The sequence below is a fragment of the Ictalurus furcatus genome, chromosome 9, assembly GCF_023375685.1.
Source record: "Ictalurus furcatus strain D&B chromosome 9, Billie_1.0, whole genome shotgun sequence".
Lineage (NCBI taxonomy): Eukaryota > Metazoa > Chordata > Actinopteri > Siluriformes > Ictaluridae > Ictalurus > Ictalurus furcatus.
Genome location: NC_071263.1, coordinates 11,996,182 through 12,017,589, shown reverse-complemented (window position 1 = coordinate 12,017,589; position 21,408 = coordinate 11,996,182). Strand labels below are relative to the sequence as shown.

Here is a 21,408-nt window from a genome sequence, read left to right as displayed (position 1 = left end):
AAACAACTAGCACATCAGCTACACCGAGTATAGCAGAGGATACACCTTTCAATGAGAATTGTAGTAAAAACATTTTCCCACAGCGGGTATGGGACTCTTAGGGGACTCACTTACTCCATTAGCTCCCACCAGGTGCTTAGAGTCCAGTGGCACCTTCAGCATGTCAGCTTGGCCACTGAGCTCCATTGTGCTCGCCTCAAATCGGATTACTTAACCCACTGCCATGAAAGCATGCTAAGTGGTGAGCTCAAACGCTACGTGGTAAAGTCCGGGCCCATTACCAAAAAAAAAAATAAAAAAAACCTTGTGCTTCCCAACTAGCCAGTTAGTACATGGGAAATACCAATAGAGATAACCCTCACAGTACAGACAGACAGAACGATACAGAGATAGAAGAAGAAAAATTGTGCGCACAAAATGTCTGCATTCATAAGTAGCAAATCTTGAGCTACATCTGATATTAACTCCCATGCCAGGAAATGATTTATCACACACTGCCTGACATTATGGTTTCTTGAGCTCAAGGCTACTTTCTGTAGAGACCAAAAGCACCACATATTAAAGCAATAAAAAAAAAAGAAGATTGATGCACAATCTTTATCAGCTAGTCTGAATCAATCTGCCCATGTTGACTTCTGAAGCATTCTGGATGTTTTTTAAAGCTGGTGAGAGTGAGAAAGTAGCATTAAGGCCACAGTTTCCTGCTGTGTGATTTCAGCAGTCTTTTTACTTAGATTACTGCTTGTCACACTGTTCAAGATGATCCCAATAAAACCACGACTGAATTCTATAACGTGCTCTCCGTGTCAGATTATACGACAACCTGCGGATAAAGAAAATGACTACGTTTTGCTTACGTCATCAATCAGCATGATTCAGGCTCACTCAGAAAACGGGGGTCACATATAACCAGAAATATTTCAAAGTGAGCTTGAGGTAATACGGGTCATTTTTCACGATTGCCACTACTGTATTTGTAGCTGTCCCGTGAGTTTCACATCATCCTCTGCCGGATTTAGCCGAGAATTGAAGCAGAGGTCACACTCTTGAGATTTTAATAAAATACTGACCCATGCATTTGGTTGGAAATACACCAAATCGAAAAATCCTACAGTGTACAGTGTGTAAGAATTTCCAATAACACTGGGAAGAAGGACTGTGGGTTTTTTTTTTTTTGTTTGTTTTTGAACATCAACTTTTAAAGCTTTATCAATGGAATTCAATTTATGCCAAAAGTATTGAACTTTGAACAAAAATATACAATGAGAAAGTTATAACCCTAACCCTATGGACATTACTTACTTACTTAGTATATTAGTTGGTAATTAATATTTGAGGTTTGGGTGGTCTCCTACCACTATTTTTTTTTTCGAGACGAGCTCTCAGGAGCGGGACGGAGCGGCGGTGTCATCATCAACGTCGTCATCCTCCTCAGCTAGACACTCGAGCGTTCGATCCAAATCTCACTAGCCAATGAGAGTAAACCGCTGTTAAGCCCGCCCACACGTGAGATCTGCGGCAGAATGGTGAACGTAAACCTGCGGAGCATGAACGAAAACTCTTACGCGCATTTGCAAACCATGATTTGCGAAAACGAAGTTTAGAAAACTGTTAACAAAGAATGCTGTTTATTTGAAAACCGTGTAAAATTTTTGCCACTAAGTTCATTGTTTTCAGTTTCAGAGTGCTTTTTCTTTTTCCTCATTGTATATTTTTGTTCAATTCTTGAAAAATTACAATACTTTTGGCACAAATTTAATTCCATATTGATCTAACTTCCACAAAAATCGCTGACTGAACCTTCCATTCATTTTGCTGCAGGATTTCCAAAAACATCCCCACCACCAAAGATGTGGAACCCCTGCTGGAAATCGATGGAGACATCCGCAGCTTTGAAGTGTTCCTGTCCTCCCGAACCCCCGTGCTCACGGTCCACGACGTGGAGATGTTCCTACCCTGCACCGTCAACTTGGACACCAAACTTCGAGAGATCATTGCAGGTTTACAGACACCACACTACCTGCTGCAACAAAACACCTACCTTCTAGAGCTGCTCAGGTTCTAGTTATGGTTTTAGACCAGAGAGATGGAGTTCCCTGTATTAACCATTAATAAGCTTCCGTGCTGTGTTTCAGAGTGGAGATCTCCTCTATGAGGTGTGTCAAGAGTTGTAAATGATTCCAGTGTTTAGGCGAGAGAGAGGAACAAGGGTTCTTTTGTGCTTAGTTCAGGATGTGAAACATCATTCAAAATTGCCTCCTTATTTCAGAGTTAGTCTGACTGCTTCTTTCCCCAAGAAGAAACGTATGATTACTGCACACGGGGAAAAAAAATGTTGTCCGACTTTTTTGGCACGTTGTACTGGTAATCCGCTGAATCTTTTGGGAGGAGACTGTTTGGTCATCACTGTTTGTTGTTTTGAGAACCAGCCCACAGAGCCAGGGCTTTTTTCTCCTTTCTCACAGGACTTACTAAAAATGCTGCGCTTCATTTGGCTAAAGTTAACCATGAGTGGGAGTAAATGAATGCGTTTAAACACATGTCGAAATTATAATCTTCCATCAGAAATGATGTCTCGCACTCTCGCTCTCTCTCTCTCACTCTCTCTCTCTCTCTCAAGATGTGCGTGATGCCCGGGAGCAGATGCACCTCGGAGGAGTGAGCTATCCCACAATGCCCCTGCAGGAGGCTCCGGCAAGGCCGCACTCAGTGTTTGGACAGGGTCCTGCAGCCTGCTCGCCCACCGGTTCCTTTCCCGCACAGACTCACAGCAGCTACTTCAGTGGCCTTACTGGCCCACAACACCCCTTCTACAACCGGGTGAGACACACACACACATACACAAACACTGCCTTGATGTGGTACACTGAATAATATGACCCACTGAATAGGCTGAAAAATGATTGTGGCCATGTTCTTTATTTTAGACGTTTTATTTATGTTAGACTTTTTTTGCTTTTCTAGTATGTAGCCTATCCCATCCTGTCCTCATTTGTTCATGGTCTGAACCTTCTCCCTCTCTCTCCTCCACCTCCATAGCCTTATTTTCCTCCTCATGTTTATCACGTGCCCCGTCATTATCCCGGCAACCCCCTCCAAGCCCCCTCCCGCCCTTCCTCCAAACTGGCCTTCTATAAGGACCACAACTCAGGACTAGTAAGTACACAGTTAAGAACCACTGTATATGACTACATAAAACATGGTTTTGTTTTTTCAGGTCTGAGCACCATTTTTATTTCAATTCCTACCAACATGCATCCCATAACAGATTCTATGAAGGTAGAAATGTGACATAAAGATTGCATGAAGAAACGATTGCATAATTCTAATTCCTTTACAGTGTGTGTGTGTGTGTGTGTGTGTTGTATATCTGTGTACTCCCACCATTCTAGAGATTTCTGTCTTGCTCTCCTGGTTCACTTTCACCCCTATTTTTACCCCATCATCTCTCTCTTCGTCAGGGTGTTATCAGAGAAGATGCCTTCGAAGGTTCCCCCTACCTCACCTCCCCCTTTATGGTACCCATTAAGTGTTATTCTGTGTGTGTCTCTTTTATATGCATTATAGGCCAAAATTTGGAAGAAACACTAAATTTGCGTTAAAAAAATTATTATTGAAGAAATGGAAATTTTGCACCTTTTAGAAAGCGAATTGCAGTGAAAACAGTGGCAAGACTTGTCTTCTGCTGAAACTACGGACTGTGTGGAGAGTGTAATTTAAGAATATAAACAAACAGCTGCCCATGTATGAAACTGAAAATGCTGCTTTACTACACAACGCTCCACATCCAAACCATTGCCCTGTGAACTTCACCTCACAATTACAGAATAGGTCCTGGATTGTGACTCTGCTGATGTGAAATTGAATAATGAAGATGAGTCAAATAAAAGGTTTTTTTTTGTTGTTTTTTTTTTTTTTTTAAACTTTTGCATAGTTTATTGCAAATATGTGTAACAAAAGTGTATACTTTTTCTGCATAACCTCCATTTTGTTCAACACAAATGTTCCAGCCCTTAATAGGTGTCCTGATTCATCTAGAAATTTTTTTACGTATTCAGTTCTAATTTATGTTTCACTTTTAAAGTTTTCATTTGACTCACCCTCATACATACAGAGAGCACAAACAGGGTATATACTGTTTGCCTTTACCCTTCTACACCTGTACAGTATACTGTAAATATGTACAGTTGAGGTCGTAAGTTTACATCCGCCTTGCAGAATCTGTAAAATGTTAATAATTGGGGGGGAAAAAAAGGAATCAGTAAAATTTGCTTTTTTGTTTATTTATTTAGTTCTGAATAAGATATTTCACGTAACAGATCTTTACATCTAGTCCACAAGACACAATAATAACTGCATTTACCCAAATGAACCAGTTCAAAAGTTTACATACGCTCGATTCTTAATACTGTGTGTTGTTACCTGGATGATCAGAGACTGTTTTTATGTTTTGTGATAGTTGTTCATGAGTCCCTTGTTTGTCCTGAGCAGTTAAACTGCCCAGTGTTCTTCAGAAAAATCCTCCAGGTTCTGCACATTCTTTACTTTTTCCAGCATCTTCTGCTTATTTGACCCCTTTCCAACAGCGGCTGTATGATGTAGAGATCCATCTTTTCACACTGAGGACGACTGAGAGACTCGAACACAACTATTACAAAAGGTGCAAACATTCACTGATGCTCAAGAAGGCAACACCATACATTAAGAGACAGGGGGTGTAAACTTTTGAACAGGATGATCGGTGTAAAATGTTATTTTAAAAAATATTATCGTTGATCATCCAGGTAACAACACACAGTATTAAGACTCGAGCGTATATAAACTTTTGAACTGATTAACATTTTGCAGATTCTGTAAGGCGTACAGATCTCTTATGGAGTGGCCTAGTCAAAGCCCGGATTTGAATCCCATTGAAATCTTGTGGGGGGATTTGAAACAGGCCGCACATGCAAGAAACCCCTCACACATCTTGCAATTAAAAGAATATTGCATGGAAGAGTGGTCAAACCTTCCTGGTGGACAATTATGCAAAACGCCTACAAGAAGTTATTTCTGCCTTCTATTTCTGGGGGCCATACTAGCTTCTGAGTCCAAGGGTGTACTTACTTTTTCCACAGAAGAATAGCACATCTATTGATCTTTCTGTTGAAACATGATTGAAAAAGCTAATTTTCCTTGTGGTTTTGCTCAAGTATATCAACTTTATTAATAGTCACTGTTCCAAAGATGATCAAATGTTTGTCCAAACGTCAAAAAACGCAACAGTTTCCATGGGGGTGTACTTATTTTTTAACATGACTGTATGTAAACTTATGACCTCAACTCTATAAACCCACTATCCAGTGTCAAATACAAAAGGACGGGTTCCTTTCTGAATCTGTTTCCCCTCAAGGTTTCTTCTTCTCAGCGAGTTTTTCCTTGCCCCTGTGGCCACTTAGGGATATAAAATACATTAAAATTTCCGTAACGCTGCTTTGTGACATGTCTGTGACTTGATGGTGTCTGTGGTTTAAAGGTGCTTTATAATTCAAATTGAATTGAATATGTAGGTAGCTAATGAGAATTTAGTAGTATCGATCACGATCTTGCGGTGCATCTTTAGAAGCTTAGAGAGGCGTGTTTGGTTATAAAACCCAAACAAACAGTAAAGTACCTTTGCAATCAAGACAGCTACGGCATATCAAATTAGCTCATGACTTTAGAGTACAAAACAGAAACTTCAGGTATAGCTCTATTAAAAATAACAGCTACAAAAAGGACAGTTTCCTAAATATGCATAAATTTTGTAGAGATTCAGATTTTGCATTTAAAACTAGTTTTAGTAGTATTCACTTATTTGTCGCATTCAGAGGCTCCAGCTGAATCAGGTGTAAATTATAATATAGGAGATTATTGAATAAATCATTGTAAATTGCTACACAATGGCGAATGTAATGAACATGAACTGTTATCAATAAAGCTTTTCCATGTATAAAATGTTACAGTACATCCCAACAACATGCTGGTATATTTTGGAAACACTAAGTAGATTAAGTAGATATTAGTACATGTGTTGTGTTGCTTTGTTGGCGAATTGTCCTTTTTGACATTAGGACACGCTTGCTTCCATACTTTTGGTCTGTAGTGTACATGAAAGGGAATCGTGTCTGTTTGCTCCTGCATCATGACTCTGACTTGCTTTTCCACACGCACACTTCATGCAAGAGGCCATGCGAACGGCTTTTATGCACGTCTGTATGTCCGTATTCATGTTTTGATCATTCTCTTCTGTACTGTTCAGCCTGAGTCCTGTGTTCAAGGCTGTGTAAGTTTATTAGCCTGGTTACCTGAATGAAAGTGTCCTCTGCTGGCAGTCCTCGTGCTGTGGCATCACGACTTTTGTTGCACTTTTAAGCTGGAGCTAGCCGCAGTTACGTCACCTCGAGTCTCCTCGCACATCTGTTCTGCCTCAGTGATTACTTTCTACTTCTGTATGCCATTTTGCATAGTTTTTATTAGTTTCTTCTTGCGTTCTCTCCTTTTTTTTGCTGACTCACTGTCTTTTACGCATGTAATCAGTATTCAAGTGTACAATCAGAGCTGTATGTTCAGTGAGAAAGCATGTCCAGCTGCAAGTACACCCATTTTTTTTTTTTTTTTGTAGCCCACTTTATCTCAGCCATCACACTAGGATTCTAAAATACAGCGCCTGCTTCTCAGAGTGAGAAGGGGGCACACTTCAGCATGCTCTCTATCTATCTATCTATCTATCTATCTATCTGTCTGTCTGTCTATACATACATATATGTATGTATTTTACGAATGCTCTTAGCTTTGACTGTTCATGTAGTGAATTTGCTTAACTGAATCACTGTAATGAAGACTCTTTGCAGGTGGGTTGCTGTGGAAGAGCCGATTTGGATAATTGTGTTTAATGATATGTGTGCACACGGGGATGGATGTTAGATATTGCCCAGCTATTCTCCCTTTACAACAAAGGACGTGTTTACTGCCAGATATGAGGCTGGAGAGCTTTTACTTTTAAATGTTAAACAACATATATTGGGGGGATAAAAACCCTATACGCTATATGTGTGTGTGTGTGTGTGTGTGTGTGTGTGTGTGTGTGTGTGTATATATATATATATATATATATATATATATATATATATATTTTTAACATTTTAAAAAGTACTAGTCCTTAAGGCTCCACTGTAGCCTATCACGTCTATGTGATTTCTCATGTAATTAAAACTGTTAATAGCATACTTTTGAGACGCCGGTCTTAAGAACAAAATGTTTATTGAAATCTTAATGTGATAGTGTGAGGAGATCTTCATAAAAATTGTGATTACAATAATCCTTTAGGCATTCTCTTTAGAGATTTCTACATTAGAGCTATTTTCTAAGGAAACATTTGCAATGACATTGTGAAACACAGTTTATTTAAAGTTAACATCTGCCATCTAACATCATGTTGTTATTAAGAAATTGTGGGCTGTCTTGTCAATTTTATGCCAAATTGCAGTAGTTAATAAAAAAAAAATGGTATACAACACTACAAGTAAATGTTTTGTTTCCACTCAGCCTCTTCGAAGAATTATGGTACAAGGTTAATTTCCATTCCTGAATCCTCCTCTGACCTTGATGATGATTTAAAGCATGTGTCTTAATATAACCACTCTTCCCTCCTGCTTTCTCTTCTCTGCTGTCATATCCTCTCCTCTTCTGGACAGACAAAGTCTCAGCCTCCCAGAGTAAAGCAGGTACAGGCTCCTACACATGAGACTTTCCCTCATTTTTCTTTAATCTGTATCATTCTTTTGCTTTGGTATGCCTCATGTAGTACCTGGAATGCCATTCCTGATATTGTGAATTTAAAGTATTGTATGATTCTTACTCTACTACGGCTAGATTGATGAGATTAACAGTTGCAAAAAATAAAAAGATGCATTTACTGGGCCCCCAGGTCTGGGGTCATGACAAAAATGAAAGAAAAATTCTTTCTAAGTGTTTGCCAATGTTGTTCACTAGAACCTTTTATGAACTGCCTAGAAAAAGGCCACATTTCCTAGTTGCAGCTGGACACTGAGCTTTCACTTCTCACACCAGTGACCTTTAACATAAATCTTATTCCTCATTCAGGCTTGCTGGGACATTTCTAGTTACCGTCCCTAGATAACCAGCTTTCACGATCTGTTCCCAGAACAATGCATGTGGCCTGGCTTTTCAGTCATTTTCAAGGTGCACGAGCAGCTCTTCTGGTTTCATTTTTTTGTCTTAAAATGAACCAGATTACCCATGATATTTATTTAGGAGTGAAAAGAAATAAAACTTTTAGACTACTTGGGTCAAAGGACAGGCTCAGTGTAATTCAGAAAAAAAATTGACTGGCTATGTCTATTCAAATGTTACTACTGCTGATAAATACATTTATACATGATAGTATAAAGGATAAAATGTTATATTGTTTATATTGAAGTCCAGAACTCTGGGTTTTAAACATGTGATGGTAAATCCTCTCAGGACCAGTTTTCTTGCCAATATCTTTTTTTTTTTTTCTTCCTTTCTCCTTTTTCTAAATGTGCTTACTCTGGACAAAAAGACTAACGCTTCAGAGTGCTGTTGGTGAACGTAACTGATGTAAAACAAACAAAAAAAAAATCGCCTGTTTCGTGATTAATCATTCATGGAATGTCTTGCATTATCAGCAACAACACATTAAATGCTCTTGGCATCTCTCATCTCTTTGGCTACCCAAGACAGCGAGTGCGTATAGGAATACGAAGCCGGTTTGATCTAGCTGATGATTCTGGCACCAGACTTAACTGTACAGAGGCCATTAAGAATATATAGTTAGTGGGCCCAACTGAAGCTGAAATGAAATTTGGCATGGTACTAAACGAAACACTTTCATCATTATGTAACTTTTAATTTGTTTAATTCTCAGTAGAGAAGCCTTGCAATATTCTTTTAGAAGTTTCTCAAGATTTACTTTGAGGACTTATTAGAGCTGTAGATTCGATCAGGGAGTGTGATGCTATACGAGTGCTGTCAGTAATATCAGTCTTCATAGAGGAGTTTCAGATTAGCACTTGTACAGATGTGGTAGCGTCTGATCTCTGAATGCAGCCGTCGTACGAGTTACTTTTCCGTCAAATGTGACTATTTGACAGGTTTGAAATGGGCTCTAAGGTGGATTTGCCAATTTGACACAACAAACCTGTATATTAGGCTGAATAGACACTCCTACGTTTGACACTGAGACGTTAGATACAACATTTAGATATTCCCTGTCAATGAAGGGGAAGCATAAAGAGATGATCGCAATTTGGTCTGATGCCTATAAACATCAGCTTTATTTGGTCAGCATGTCACCGTTTTTTTATGAGATGCACTCATCTTTGAGCATTTGATTTGATTCATGATGACTTATATTGATGCCATAAATACCTGCTTCTCCATAAGGAACTGCAGTGTCGGCATTCATTCCAACCCTACATGCATCCACCTGATTCCGCTAATGAGCACTCAAACACAGAAGTTAATTAGGTGGAGTGGTGTATCGTTGGAACAGACAGACATCGTGTCTCTCGATGTAGCCAGTTGAGCATGTGGGCCGTATATACACAAGCATTCGCTTTATCATTCAAGTATCATTCTTCACTCTTCACTTGTTTGCTTACTGGTGAGTTTTATTGTTATTTAACTAGTTTTCTCACTGCTTTGGCCTGATCAACGGACATGGCTTCATACACTGTACCTGCTGCTACTCTGTATTCTTCACCACTGGTGCACTGCGTATGCTACCACCCGTTCTCAGAGATAGTAATGCATGGATGCATGAATAAATAGTGATAATGGGGGATATGTAAATAACTGACTGTGTGTGTGTGTGTGTGTGTGTGTGTGTGTGTGTGTGTGTGTGTGTGTGTGTAGGGCTCTGATTCTGCAGTACTGCCTGGGCTCCTTAGTTCTCTTAGCACTGATGGTGTATGTGAAAGACTGCGCCAAATCGAGGGCCTGGACTCTAGCATGATGGAGCAATACATCACCACTATCAAAAAGGTATCATTTGATCACAAAACACGCATCAGAATATTCGTCTTTTGTTCAAAGTTTCTAATCTGGAACCATCCTACGCCTTTCTACTGTAAAATATCCAGTTTCCGGAATGCAAAGTTGGTTACAGCACTAAAATTCTACTGTTCTGGGACCAAAAACCAGTGATGTCAGGAACTTGGAGCATGGTATCATTTTCTCACCATGACAACTCCTCATTAAAATAACATGTGAACGTTGCAGGTACTTCTGAAGATAATATAGTCCAAGGAGGAAACGATCGTAATGTACTAAATAGGAGCTACCTTACTGATACCAGGATTAATGCTATGCTTCATTTGAGCTGCTACACACTCAAATTATACCGCTAAAAGTAACATGTCATGCTTTTGTAAATCATGCTGCGTGTAAAAGGATTTGACTTTCTCAAATACAGAGACAAAATGGGAAAAACCCTCCACAGTTTTTATTTAGAAGCTGTGCGTTAGGAAACTCCCACATATAATTACGTAACAGTTCAGCCAGTGGAAATGTGGGCCAGTTCTTTAAAATGACTCTGAATATGTACCTTCTCCGTGAAAAAAGGCATGTGAGAGGTTTTAACATTTCTTTAATTGGCAAATACATTTCTCACATTTACTGTGAAAACAGACCACCGATATTTGTGGATATGGATCATAATCAGGGAAAAAACCAAAACATGGTGCTTTCACCCACCCCCATTACATCATCACCTTATAACACTTATTTTCTTCAAGAGAGAGAAAACAGGACAGGCTGGTGAGCAAACACTAAATGTTTATTGTTCATAGTTTACATGATAACAGGAATGAATTTGTCCCAATGATGTTACATACTATTAAATATAACTATTAATAATTAAAATGGCGGATGTAATTCCTTAATAAATTAAAATTGTAGTCGGTAGCAAATCTGTGTGGTATAAGCGAAATAACACACTTCAGGCTCTGCCGTTATACGGAGAGTAATCCACTTCAGGGTGAATTATTCCTCCACTTCGTGTCAGGGCATATCACACCACCTCAGCATGGAAAACTGTCCTATAACAGTACGCTCCGTAGTGTGTTATTCCTTAATTATTTGGTCAGGAACAGCTTTATCTTCTATATCGGTGTATACAGATTTTACAGTATCTCACAAAAGTGAGTACACCCCTCACATTTTTGTAAATATTTGATTATATCTTTTCATGTGACAACACTGAAGAAATGACACTTTGCTACAATGTAAAGTAGTGAGTGTACAGCTTGTGTAACAGTGTAAATTTGCTGTCCCCTCAAAATAACTCAACACACAGCCATTAATGTCTAAATCGCTGGCAACAAAAGTGAGTACACCCCTAAATGAAAATGTCCAAATTAGGCCCAAAGTGTCAATATTTTGTGTGGTCACCATTATTTTCCAGCACTGCCTTAACCCTCTTGGGCATGGAGTTCACCAGAGATTCATAGGTTGCCACTGGAGTCCTCTTCCACTCCTCCATGACGACATCATGGAGCTGGTGGATGTTAGAGACCTTGTGCTCCTCCACCTTCCGTTTGAGGATGCCCCACAGATGCTCAATAGGGTTTAGGTCTGGAGACATGCTTGGCCAGTCCATCACCTTCACCCTCAGCTTCTTTAGCAAGGCAGTGGTCATCTTGGAGGTGTGTTTGTGGTCGTTATAATGCTGGAATACTGCCCTGTGGCCCAGTCTCCGAAGGGAGGGGATCATGCTCTGCTTCAGTATGTCACAGTACATGTTGTTATTCATGGTTCCCTCAATGAACTGTAGCTCCCCAGTGCCGGCAGCACTTATGCAGCCCCAGACCATGACACTCCCACCACCATGCTTGACTGTAGGCAAGATACATTTGTCTTTGTACTCCTCACCTGGTTGCCACCACACACGCTTGACACCATCTGAACCAAATAATTTTATCTTGGTCTCATCAGACCACAGGACATGGTTCCAGTAATTTTGTGGGCTTTCTTGTGCATCATCTTTAGAAGAGGCTTCCTTCTGGGATGACAGCCATGCAGACCAGTTTGATGCAGTGTGCGGCGTATGGTCTGATCACTGACAGGCTGACCCCCCACCCCTTCAACCTCTGCAGCAATGCTGGCAGCACTCATACGTCTATTTCCCAAAGACAACCTCTGGATATGACGCTGAGCACGTGCACTCAACTTCTTTGGTCGACTATGGCGAGGCCTGTTCTGAGTGGAACCTGTCCTGTTAAACCGCTGTATGGTCTTGGCCACCATGCTGCAGCTCAGTGTCAGGGTCTAGACAGTCTTCTTATAGCATAGGCCATCTTTAAGTAGAGCAACAATTCTTTTTTTCAGGTCCTTAGAGGGTTCTTTGCCATGAGGTGCCATGTTGAACTTCCAGTGACCAGTATGAGGGAATGTGAGAGCGATGACACCAAATTTAACACACCTGCTCCCCATTCACACCTGAGACCTTGTAACACTAACAAGTCACATGACACCGGGGAGGGAAAATGGCTACTTGGGCCCAATTTGGACATTTTCACTTAGGGGTGTACTCACTTTTGTTGCTAGTGGTTTAGACATTAATGGCTGTGTGTTGAGTTATTTTGAGGGGACAGCAAATTTATACTGTTACACAAGCTGTACACTCACTACTTTACATTGTAGCAAAGTGTCATTTCTTCAGTGTTGTCACATGAAAAGATATAATGAAATATTTACAAAAATGTGAGGGGTATACTCATTTTTGTGAGATACTGTATATGCTTGTTTTCCTGCGATCACCATCTGAGAATTGGCAATGACATGACTAATGCCTTCAGACCTTCATTATCCAACCTAACAGCTGTGCAGCAACAACTACTGAAAGATCTCTTGTAGTACAGACGTGAGCACTCAGGCCTCCAGAATGCGCTAGTGTGCACCAAACACAAGCTTGCCTCTTGTTTTCCCAAAGACCATGCAGGTCCAAATAAATCAAACGGCATAGAAGAGCTTCATAATCAGAGAAAGGTTAAGATGTGAATGCTTGCAATTCCAGGCGAATGTGAACGGTCGTGTCCTGTGCCAGTGTCAGCTGGAGGAGCTCAAGAAGGAGATGAACATGAATTTTGGGGACTGGCATCTCTTCAAAGCAATGGTAAGGTATTAACAGGTTTGTTGTTTACTCCATCAGGATGATAGAAAAGCAAAGTTTTCTCTCTGATTCCTCATATTACCGCTTCTGACTTTTCCCCACTCTGGCTGCCCGATGCGGGCTTTTTAAGCAATTCGTCTTTCGATAAAACATCCGGCACAGGGCTGCAACCAGGAAAACATGTAGTGTGTGTTGATCAGATCTCCATTTGTGCTACCACAAACGAATGTTGTGTTGCCAACAAGCAGGCAGCCATCTGGTCCAAGATGGCAGCTTTCAGAATGAACGAAGGTTATTGTCAGTGGGAGCTCAGCATCCACTCAAAGATCTGAATAGCTTGACTTTTACAAGAAAGTAGCATTTATCAAGCTCAAAATCATGCCTGTGGGAAATAGGAAGCACACAGGACAGCAATGGAAGCCTTGCATTTTCTAGACAGATATACGGACACGCTGAATGACAATATTCACTGGCCATTAATCTGAACCTCTTCATCGATAACCTTCCTTCATTGTGCTATAATGCAATATGTCTTTAAACAGCACTGTTGTATTCTTGATTCTGACTGGTTAGAAAGTGTTAAGTTTTCAGTGAGGAGTCAGAGGTAAGGCGGATCCATTAAGTTTCCTGAGTCTTCAGGCAGGAGGACTTTGCTCTTTCTTGATAGCATGATGGGCTGCAATTTTTATCTTGTTAACAGAGAGAGAGAAAAAAGAGGCCGATGAGGGAACAACTGTTTATAGCTCAATAGCTGTTATAATGTGATAACTTTTGTGGATGTTCCACAACATTAAATATGACCATAAATAGATAAAACTGTGATGCGTCATTCTTTCATTTTAAACACGTTTGCAGTTTAGGATGTTCTGTTATTGGAAAATAATCAACTTCCTGGTGGAAAGGGCCCTCCACTTTATGTTGGGTTGCATCACACCTTGCCACTGTTGATCATTTTCATATAACAGTATGTCATGTTTTATTCTTTACATATTACAGCCTGTCTACAACCATAGGAACAAGCTTTTTGAAATCAGACACCTGATTCAACTTAACCAAATCCAGTGATGAAGCACCCAACGTTCTCTAGCCGTCAGATAATCTGCCCACTGCCATGTTTTCTTTAACTAAGGCCCAGGTGAATGAGTGTGGTCTTTTCTGTTACTGTGGCCCTGTTCCCCAGGTGCTGGAGCAGCGGCAGGTGGAAAGCCAGCTGCTGCAGGAGGAATGTGTAATGGTTAGTGAGCAGGGAGGCAGTGCATTGGTTCAGCCTGAACCTCCTCCTGTCTGTTCTACAGCCGCCCCCCAAAGCAATCTTCAATACAGCCTGAACCTCAGCTTCGAGGAGCTCAGCACTGCCGGACTGGAGGAGCCGGCCAGACCCCCCATCAACCACTGGATGGTGGGTGCAAAGTTACAGCCTCTATTCTGATCAATTCAACAATCACATGGTATCCATTCATTAATTTAATCCTTACTTCACATCAGAGGTCACCAACCCTCTTCCTTCAGATCCATCTTCCTGCAGGTTTCATCTCCAACCAAAATCTAACACACTTGATTTAGTTGATTAAGAACTTCTTAAGGCAATGATTAGATGGTCTGATGGGCATGATTATGGTTAAAGCTAAAGTCTTCAGGATGGTAGATCTCCAGGAACAGGGCTGGTGACCACTGCTTTACATCCAAACTAGCAGGTGACAAGTCACTCATATTGTATTTCTTTTGGGTATGTAGCTACTGCTATTGTTGTTGCTTATAAACGTGCACTGTTCAACTATTTATTTTTTTGTTCTGATGAGAAACTAAAAAGTAGCCAAAATGTATTACTTATAGCCCGCAATACAAATACAGATTAGCAGAACAAGCTAACTATATTAACTACATACACTCGCCAAAGGCATCAACATCTCTGCTGCTTCCATCCAAGCTTTTTTACTTTTCTTCTCTTATACACATTTATAGAGAGGTCGTATATGACAGGATAAGATGAAACTACGGTTCTAAGTTTTTCTTCCATTTTGTGCATCAAGCAGTAAGTGGGAACTAATCGCAGGCAGAAACTGAAGTTGTAGATGGGGAATTGAACAAAAAAAAGAAGTCGAACCACACGCGCCATGGGTTTGGTCCGAGGAATCATTCGAGAAAGTGGTTTGGATTTGTCGCTTTAAGATCGTATGCTTAATATACATAGAACTGATTAATTCTCGATTCAAATGTCGCTTGTTGTGCTGTCACTGAACTTCGCTCTTTAATGTGACTGTAGGGTTAGAAAGTCTTAACAACTTTAAATGTGCTGTACAGTGTGACTGACTAAACAGTTATTAACACAAAAGGAATGTGATCCACTCTTTGTCTCCTTGTTATATTTGTTAACACATGCATAACGAGTGTTCATAAATGGATTTCATTATAGGCCAAGGAAAAATGCCCAACGAATGGTCTGTCATAAACAGATTACTCAAGAAAGAGGCCAAAAGAGGTTGATGCAAGCTACATCATTCTGAAGTGCAAGTTTCTGGTACAGTCAGTCAGCTGACATCTTGAGAACAAAGGTGCTAGCATTGTCAGTCACACACTCTTGGTTTTAAAGAGGCATGGCAGGCTTTTTGGCTCCATCTATAAGATAGGTGTACCTTATCCATCCAAGTGAGGCCTGACTCTCCACATAACACCATGTTTATATATAGGTAAGTATTTAGACAGAGTCGCTGCACAAATACATGTCTATAATCCTAAACACATGCTCAGTCAGAATCTATTAATATATAGCTTGGATTCACTGGCCGTGCTGCCCTATAGTTATAAATACACAAACACACGGCCTTTGCAACTCTGTGCATGCACACTTTCAGAGAAACATACTTTTTCAACACGGCAGCTTTCTTGTCTAACAAAGAAGCATACGCTGGCTTCTGCTTTTTAGTAGTCTATCAGTAGAGTGGAAATAGCATGTGGTTTACTGGGTGACAAACGGAGTGTTCTCTGACCTGAATGAGCAGAGGAAGTGAAGAGCTGGACTGCCTCACAAAACACACACACACGCACACATTTAATGCAGGGCTGCATGTGCAAGGCCGTTCCTGCCACATAGAATAGGCTATTTCTACTCTCTCTGCTCATGCACAAAGTCGTCACTTCACGTTTACCAAGCACATCTCGCTGCAGTGTATAGAACTGTTGATATTACAGTGCCTTGCCCCTTGAACTTTTCCACATTTTGTAGTGTTACAACCTGGAACTGAAATGGATTTAATTGGTATTATGTCATTTAATCTGCACAAAACAGCCCATAAGATTGAAGGGGGGGCGGGGAATAAATATCATTTGCAAAATTATAATGGGATTGATTTTTCACAACGGAAATTCTGAAGTGAAACCCCTAAAGCAGTTGCCATCAGAAGCCCAAATGTGTGCAAATTAAAATATCACATGACCTCAACATAAATTCATGTGTTCCTGGAAGGCCCAAGAGATTGTTAGAGAACATGCCTAAGCATCAAGAACACCATGGAGCTATCAAAACCAGTCCAGGATAAAGTTCTGGAAAAGTATTACTTGGGGTTCGGTTATAAAAAAAAAAAAAAAAAAAAAAATTGATCCCAAGCTTTGAACATCCCGCTGAACACCATTAAATCCATTATTAAAAGATTTTTGGAGGCCGTCCACCAAAGGACAGTGACTAGGTAAGCATTAGTCAGAAAAGCAACCTAGAGGCTAAGGGTAACTCTCAGCATGATGCTCCCACCATCATGCTTCACTGTGTAGATGGTGATCTTAGGCTGGTTTTTCTTTTTTCTTTTATTCCATTAGACCAGAGAAACTTTTTTCCCCCAAATTTGCAGTGTGTCTAACATGTCTTTTGACAAATGAGATTTCGTATGGCTATTGTTGTCCTGTGAACTTCTTTTCCCATCTGAACCGTGGATCTCTTCAGCTCCTTCAGAGTTACCTTTGGCCTCTTGGTTTCAGGAGTTAGTCAGTGAGACATAGAAAGCTGAGGAAGTAGAGAGTGTAGAGGTAATCTGAGGAACATGATGGAAAAAATAAAATAAACGAACAGCTTTCTGTACAGTAGAAAGATATATTTTTAAAAACACCCCACCTATGGTCCAAACCTGTGGGAAACGGTCACATTTTGGTAGAATGCTTTTGTGAATTCGTGTCTTATGTACTTGTACGTTATACTCTACAGAAAGCATACAGAACTCAAATGACTTCATACTGTATTGCTCCATTGTTGGAAAGTTGGATGAAACTACATAAGAACAGCTTCAGTATGGTGTGCTCTCATATTCGTTTCATCTTAAGACCTGTACTGGTATAGTGCAGCGGTTCTTACCTCCCGTTCTGGGGACTCTCTGGCCTGCATAGTTTTCTCTCAACATACCTAAGGACTTAATAATTAGCTGATTGGTTGCATTGAGCTTGTCTACAGTAGGGAAATCTTCCAGATGTGCTGGACAGGGGTTCCAGAAGACTAGAGTTCAGAACCTCTGATGTAATATAGTACACTGAGTTTAATATTACCAGAATAAGTAAGTTGAGATTATTTTGGTTTACTCATCATTTTTCAGAAAATTGAATGCTAATCGCATGTATGCTACAGATGTAGTGGACGGAGGTTAGGTAGAAAAATGCTGAAATATTTCTTTACAATGTTCACGAACCCTTGGTTTGTCCAGGTTGTGAATCATAGGACTGCCAGCATGTCCAGTCTGAATTCTCAGGAGTCATCCAATGACATTAGTAAGTTGACTGACAGGCAGCAAGCAGAGTACCGCAGTGCCTACCAGGACTACATCTCTCACATGGCTCAGCTGGAGGCAGGTGGCTCTGGGGCCGAGAGATCAGACGACAAAGCAAAGGATGGCGAGCAGGAAGGCCGCAAACCCTTCAAGAGAAACTCTAAAGCAGGAGAGAGCGTGATGGACTACTCCACTACCCAGGACTCTGGTCTTCTCCATCCAATCACGGAGGAGGATGAGAAACCGGAGCGTAAACCCTCTGTGAGCCGCACCAAGGGACCGGGGCCACGCTACCACAGTGTACCCAATCAAGAGTATGAGGAGGAGTGTGTGCCCGAGGAAAATGATGCCACACCCCTCCTCTGGGAAGCGCAGCAAGAGGAAGTGCAGGCAAAGAGCTTTATCTCTGCCGGGATGGACAAAAAAGAGTCGTCTGACTCGGGCATGAGGTCGAGCGGCAGCTCCTCTAATCATTCACTACAGGACGAGGAGAGTGAGGATGAGAAGTCGAAAGAGGAAGACCTTGTGACCACAATACGCATGTCCATCTGCTCAGAAGCTCTATCTGAGGCCAGCAGCCCCGAAGAGAACTGGGACACCTCACAAACACACATGCAGGCCGTCACCAACCTGAACCAGGCAGCCAGCAACAACTCGCCCCTCAACAACAACAATAACGGTGACGAGCGCAGCCTCATCATCTCTCCAGGATCGAGCACTGGCACCAGAGCCCTGCTCAACCACAACCTTCTCACTGTGCGAATGAAGAAGAGCACGAACACTACGCAGGAGGAGGGCAATGAAGAACGAGAGAGTGTGCTATAAAGAGCAGGATTTTTTTTTTTTTTATTTTTTTTTTAATAAACTGAATTAAATATAGTACAAAGAAAGAGTTTGTCCTGCTACGCTCAGTTCATGATAAATGTGCAATTGTGCAGAGTGGAAGTGTTGAGTTACTAATTCTGTGTATTTAATGGAAGATGTTCAGGTAAATACAGCCATCTGTGGTCAATAGGGTGCTAGAAAACAATGCAATCATCAAATAATTTAGTATTGTAACTATTGTAGGCTGTATTGCAGCTAGGATCATGATCTATTACGTTTGGAATTATGTGTAATTTACATTAGGTCAATGGATAGTTAACTGTTATAATGGTGAAGAGAAAAATGCTTGTCTTATGTGTTAACCAACCTCACAAAAATGGATCATTCAGTGCACTGAATGCTTTGTGTATTATTTATGAATCAGTTGTGAAACTGTTCTTGCATATTAGTGTGTGCTAGTGAATAAAAAAAAAAAGGCTTCTGTGAAAATCTTAAGTGCTGTATGATGAGTAGTTGACATTTCCTTAAAATGCATGATCATGTTTCAGGAAGTAATAAACACTGCATTTCAAACACTTGTGTTCTCGGTCTTTCATGCTATTCAAGTGCACACAGCATTGCTGTGTGTGTGTGTGTGTGTGTGTGTGTGTGTGTGTGTGTGTGTGTGTGTGTGTGTGTGTGTGTGTGTGTGTGTGTGTGTGTGTGTGTGTGTGTGTGTGTGTGTGTGTGTGTGTGTGTGTGTGTGTGTGTGTGTGTGTGTGTGTGTGTGTGTGTGTGTGTGTGTGTGTGTACACACTTACTTTTAATTACAGAAACCAAGAGCAAATTGTCATGTGCACACAATTCACCCTGTGAAATCAGGAAAGTGTTTATGGTGGGTTTACAGAAATGGCGTGATATCACAATGGTTAATCTTTTCCCTTTCTTTTAATAATTAAACTGACTAAACAGCATCCTAACTTACTTGAAACAGTGTTGTCTCATCTGCATTGTCCAGTCATTAATACTCATATCTTCTTTGTACTATCCTTTCCTGTCTTCTGTAATTATGTTAGACATACCATTAATGTTATTATTATTATTATTATTAGTAGTAGTAGTAGTAGTAGTATCATGCATACACAAGTGTAAGTTTTGTGTGTTGTATTTTCAACCATAGTGCAATAGACTATCTGGATATAACTTGTGTTGAACCATGTGTTAATACCAAAAAAAAAAATTCTAATAACCTACGTGTATTTAATTTCAGCTTGTCTAATTTGGAGCACAGATTTTAATCATCGCAGGAACAGGTGTTTAAATAGAGTGGGTCACTGAACGCACATGAGCTCGAGTCCAGTTGCATTTTCTTCTATTAGTACATGGGTATATGTGGTGAATTTGCCGGTAGGTGGCGCACTCTTCATCAATTCAACCAGTCTCTAGTGTACATTTCAGTTGTGCTTAAAGAAAGAGGCAACGAGCACTGGTTCGAGTATACTCCCATTATAACGACTTGTACTCAGACTGGTTAAGCACGAGCGCAATCGAGCAGTCCTGGTAACGAGCTCGAGCGCTCTTTCACATCCTCTAGACCCTTTCATTTTAAGGAGGCGCTCTATTTTTGGCTCTCGGATTCTGGTTTATTCAGCCTAGAAATGTACATTACACATTCAATCCTGTTAATAACAATAGAAGTTGTGGGTTTGAAGTTGGGATAGACATTAGTAACCTTAGTGTTTGTGGTTGAGAAGGTCCTGGAATGTGTTAAATGCCTTGTGAGCCTATTAATTCATTTTTATAAAAGAAGCAATGTGCGCTTGACGGATAATAACAGCACCAGTATGGAAAGGCTTAACGGCAGAACTAATAAGATCAGTCTTTGAACCCGAGTCTAAGCTGCGTCCTAAACAATATCTACAACACACCACCATAGACAGACATTGAACCCTGCGTACTGTTCAGTGTGATATCTCCAACACTGCGTACTAACATACTGAATAAAACGAGTTAACGCTGTACTATTCTGACATACCAGACTATTTAGTGTGGCTTCGTAGTCTTAAATTAAACCCGAACTGGATACCTAGTCAATAGCGGAAACATTTCCCGTGTCAAAAGTCATGAGAAGAAAATAAACAGAGGTCAATAGGTGATAAACAGCAAAAGATGGCCCAGACCCCACACTGCAGTACTTCACCTTGTACCGTTCCTTATCACTCAAGTGGTACAGTATACCCTCAAGCTACACCTTTTCTAACTTTACTTGCATATATCTTTTACCTACAAAAGGTATGCAAAAGCTTGACTAGAATTATAGGCCTGAACATACACTATAGTGTTTAAAGGTACACTATAGGCCTGTATATTAAAGTACAGAATATAAGCAACAATGAAAGGTGCAGTTTAGTACCCTTTTTCTGAAAGTGTTCACTTGGAGGATCTAAAGCAGTCAGTGTTGTTTTTTTCCCCCATGTGACCAAACCAATACAGGCGATTATAACAAGTTCTTGTTTAATTTCTCAGACACTTTTTTGAGGACTCTTGACACAGTGGACACACGCACACATGAGTTCAGGTGGACTAAATATACACCCCAGCATGAACAGCTGTCCGGCACCTGCCACCAATACAGAGCTGCTTAAATAAGTCTAGCAGGCCTATAGACTACAATAGACATGTCTG

The 21,408-nt window shown here is 40.6% G+C and overlaps 1 protein-coding gene across 8 annotated transcripts in view; it reads left to right on the top strand.

Moving 5' to 3' along the window:
* kidins220a (kinase D-interacting substrate 220a) overlaps nucleotides 1-18,940 on the top strand; it is a 68,739-nt gene extending 49,799 nt beyond the window's left edge. For 3 of the 8 annotated variants that reach the window (XM_053632726.1, XM_053632727.1, XM_053632728.1), the window contains 9 exons: nucleotides 1,822-2,000; nucleotides 2,621-2,820; nucleotides 3,040-3,156; nucleotides 3,462-3,518; nucleotides 7,716-7,745; nucleotides 9,919-10,047; nucleotides 13,079-13,177; nucleotides 14,355-14,573; nucleotides 17,857-18,940. In XM_053632726.1, the coding sequence (XP_053488701.1) occupies nucleotides 1,822-2,000; nucleotides 2,621-2,820; nucleotides 3,040-3,156; nucleotides 3,462-3,518; nucleotides 7,716-7,745; nucleotides 9,919-10,047; nucleotides 13,079-13,177; nucleotides 14,355-14,573; nucleotides 17,857-18,744 (1,918 nt within the window). In that variant the 3' untranslated portion in view covers nucleotides 18,745-18,940. Of the gene's footprint in view, nucleotides 1-1,821; nucleotides 2,001-2,620; nucleotides 2,821-3,039; nucleotides 3,157-3,461; nucleotides 3,519-7,715; nucleotides 7,746-9,918; nucleotides 10,048-13,078; nucleotides 13,178-14,354; nucleotides 14,574-17,856 lie in introns of those variants that run through there. The other 5 variants (XM_053632730.1, XM_053632729.1, XM_053632731.1 and 2 more) reach the window with 5 other exon arrangements.
* Nucleotides 18,941-21,408: the final 2,468 nt, after the last annotated feature.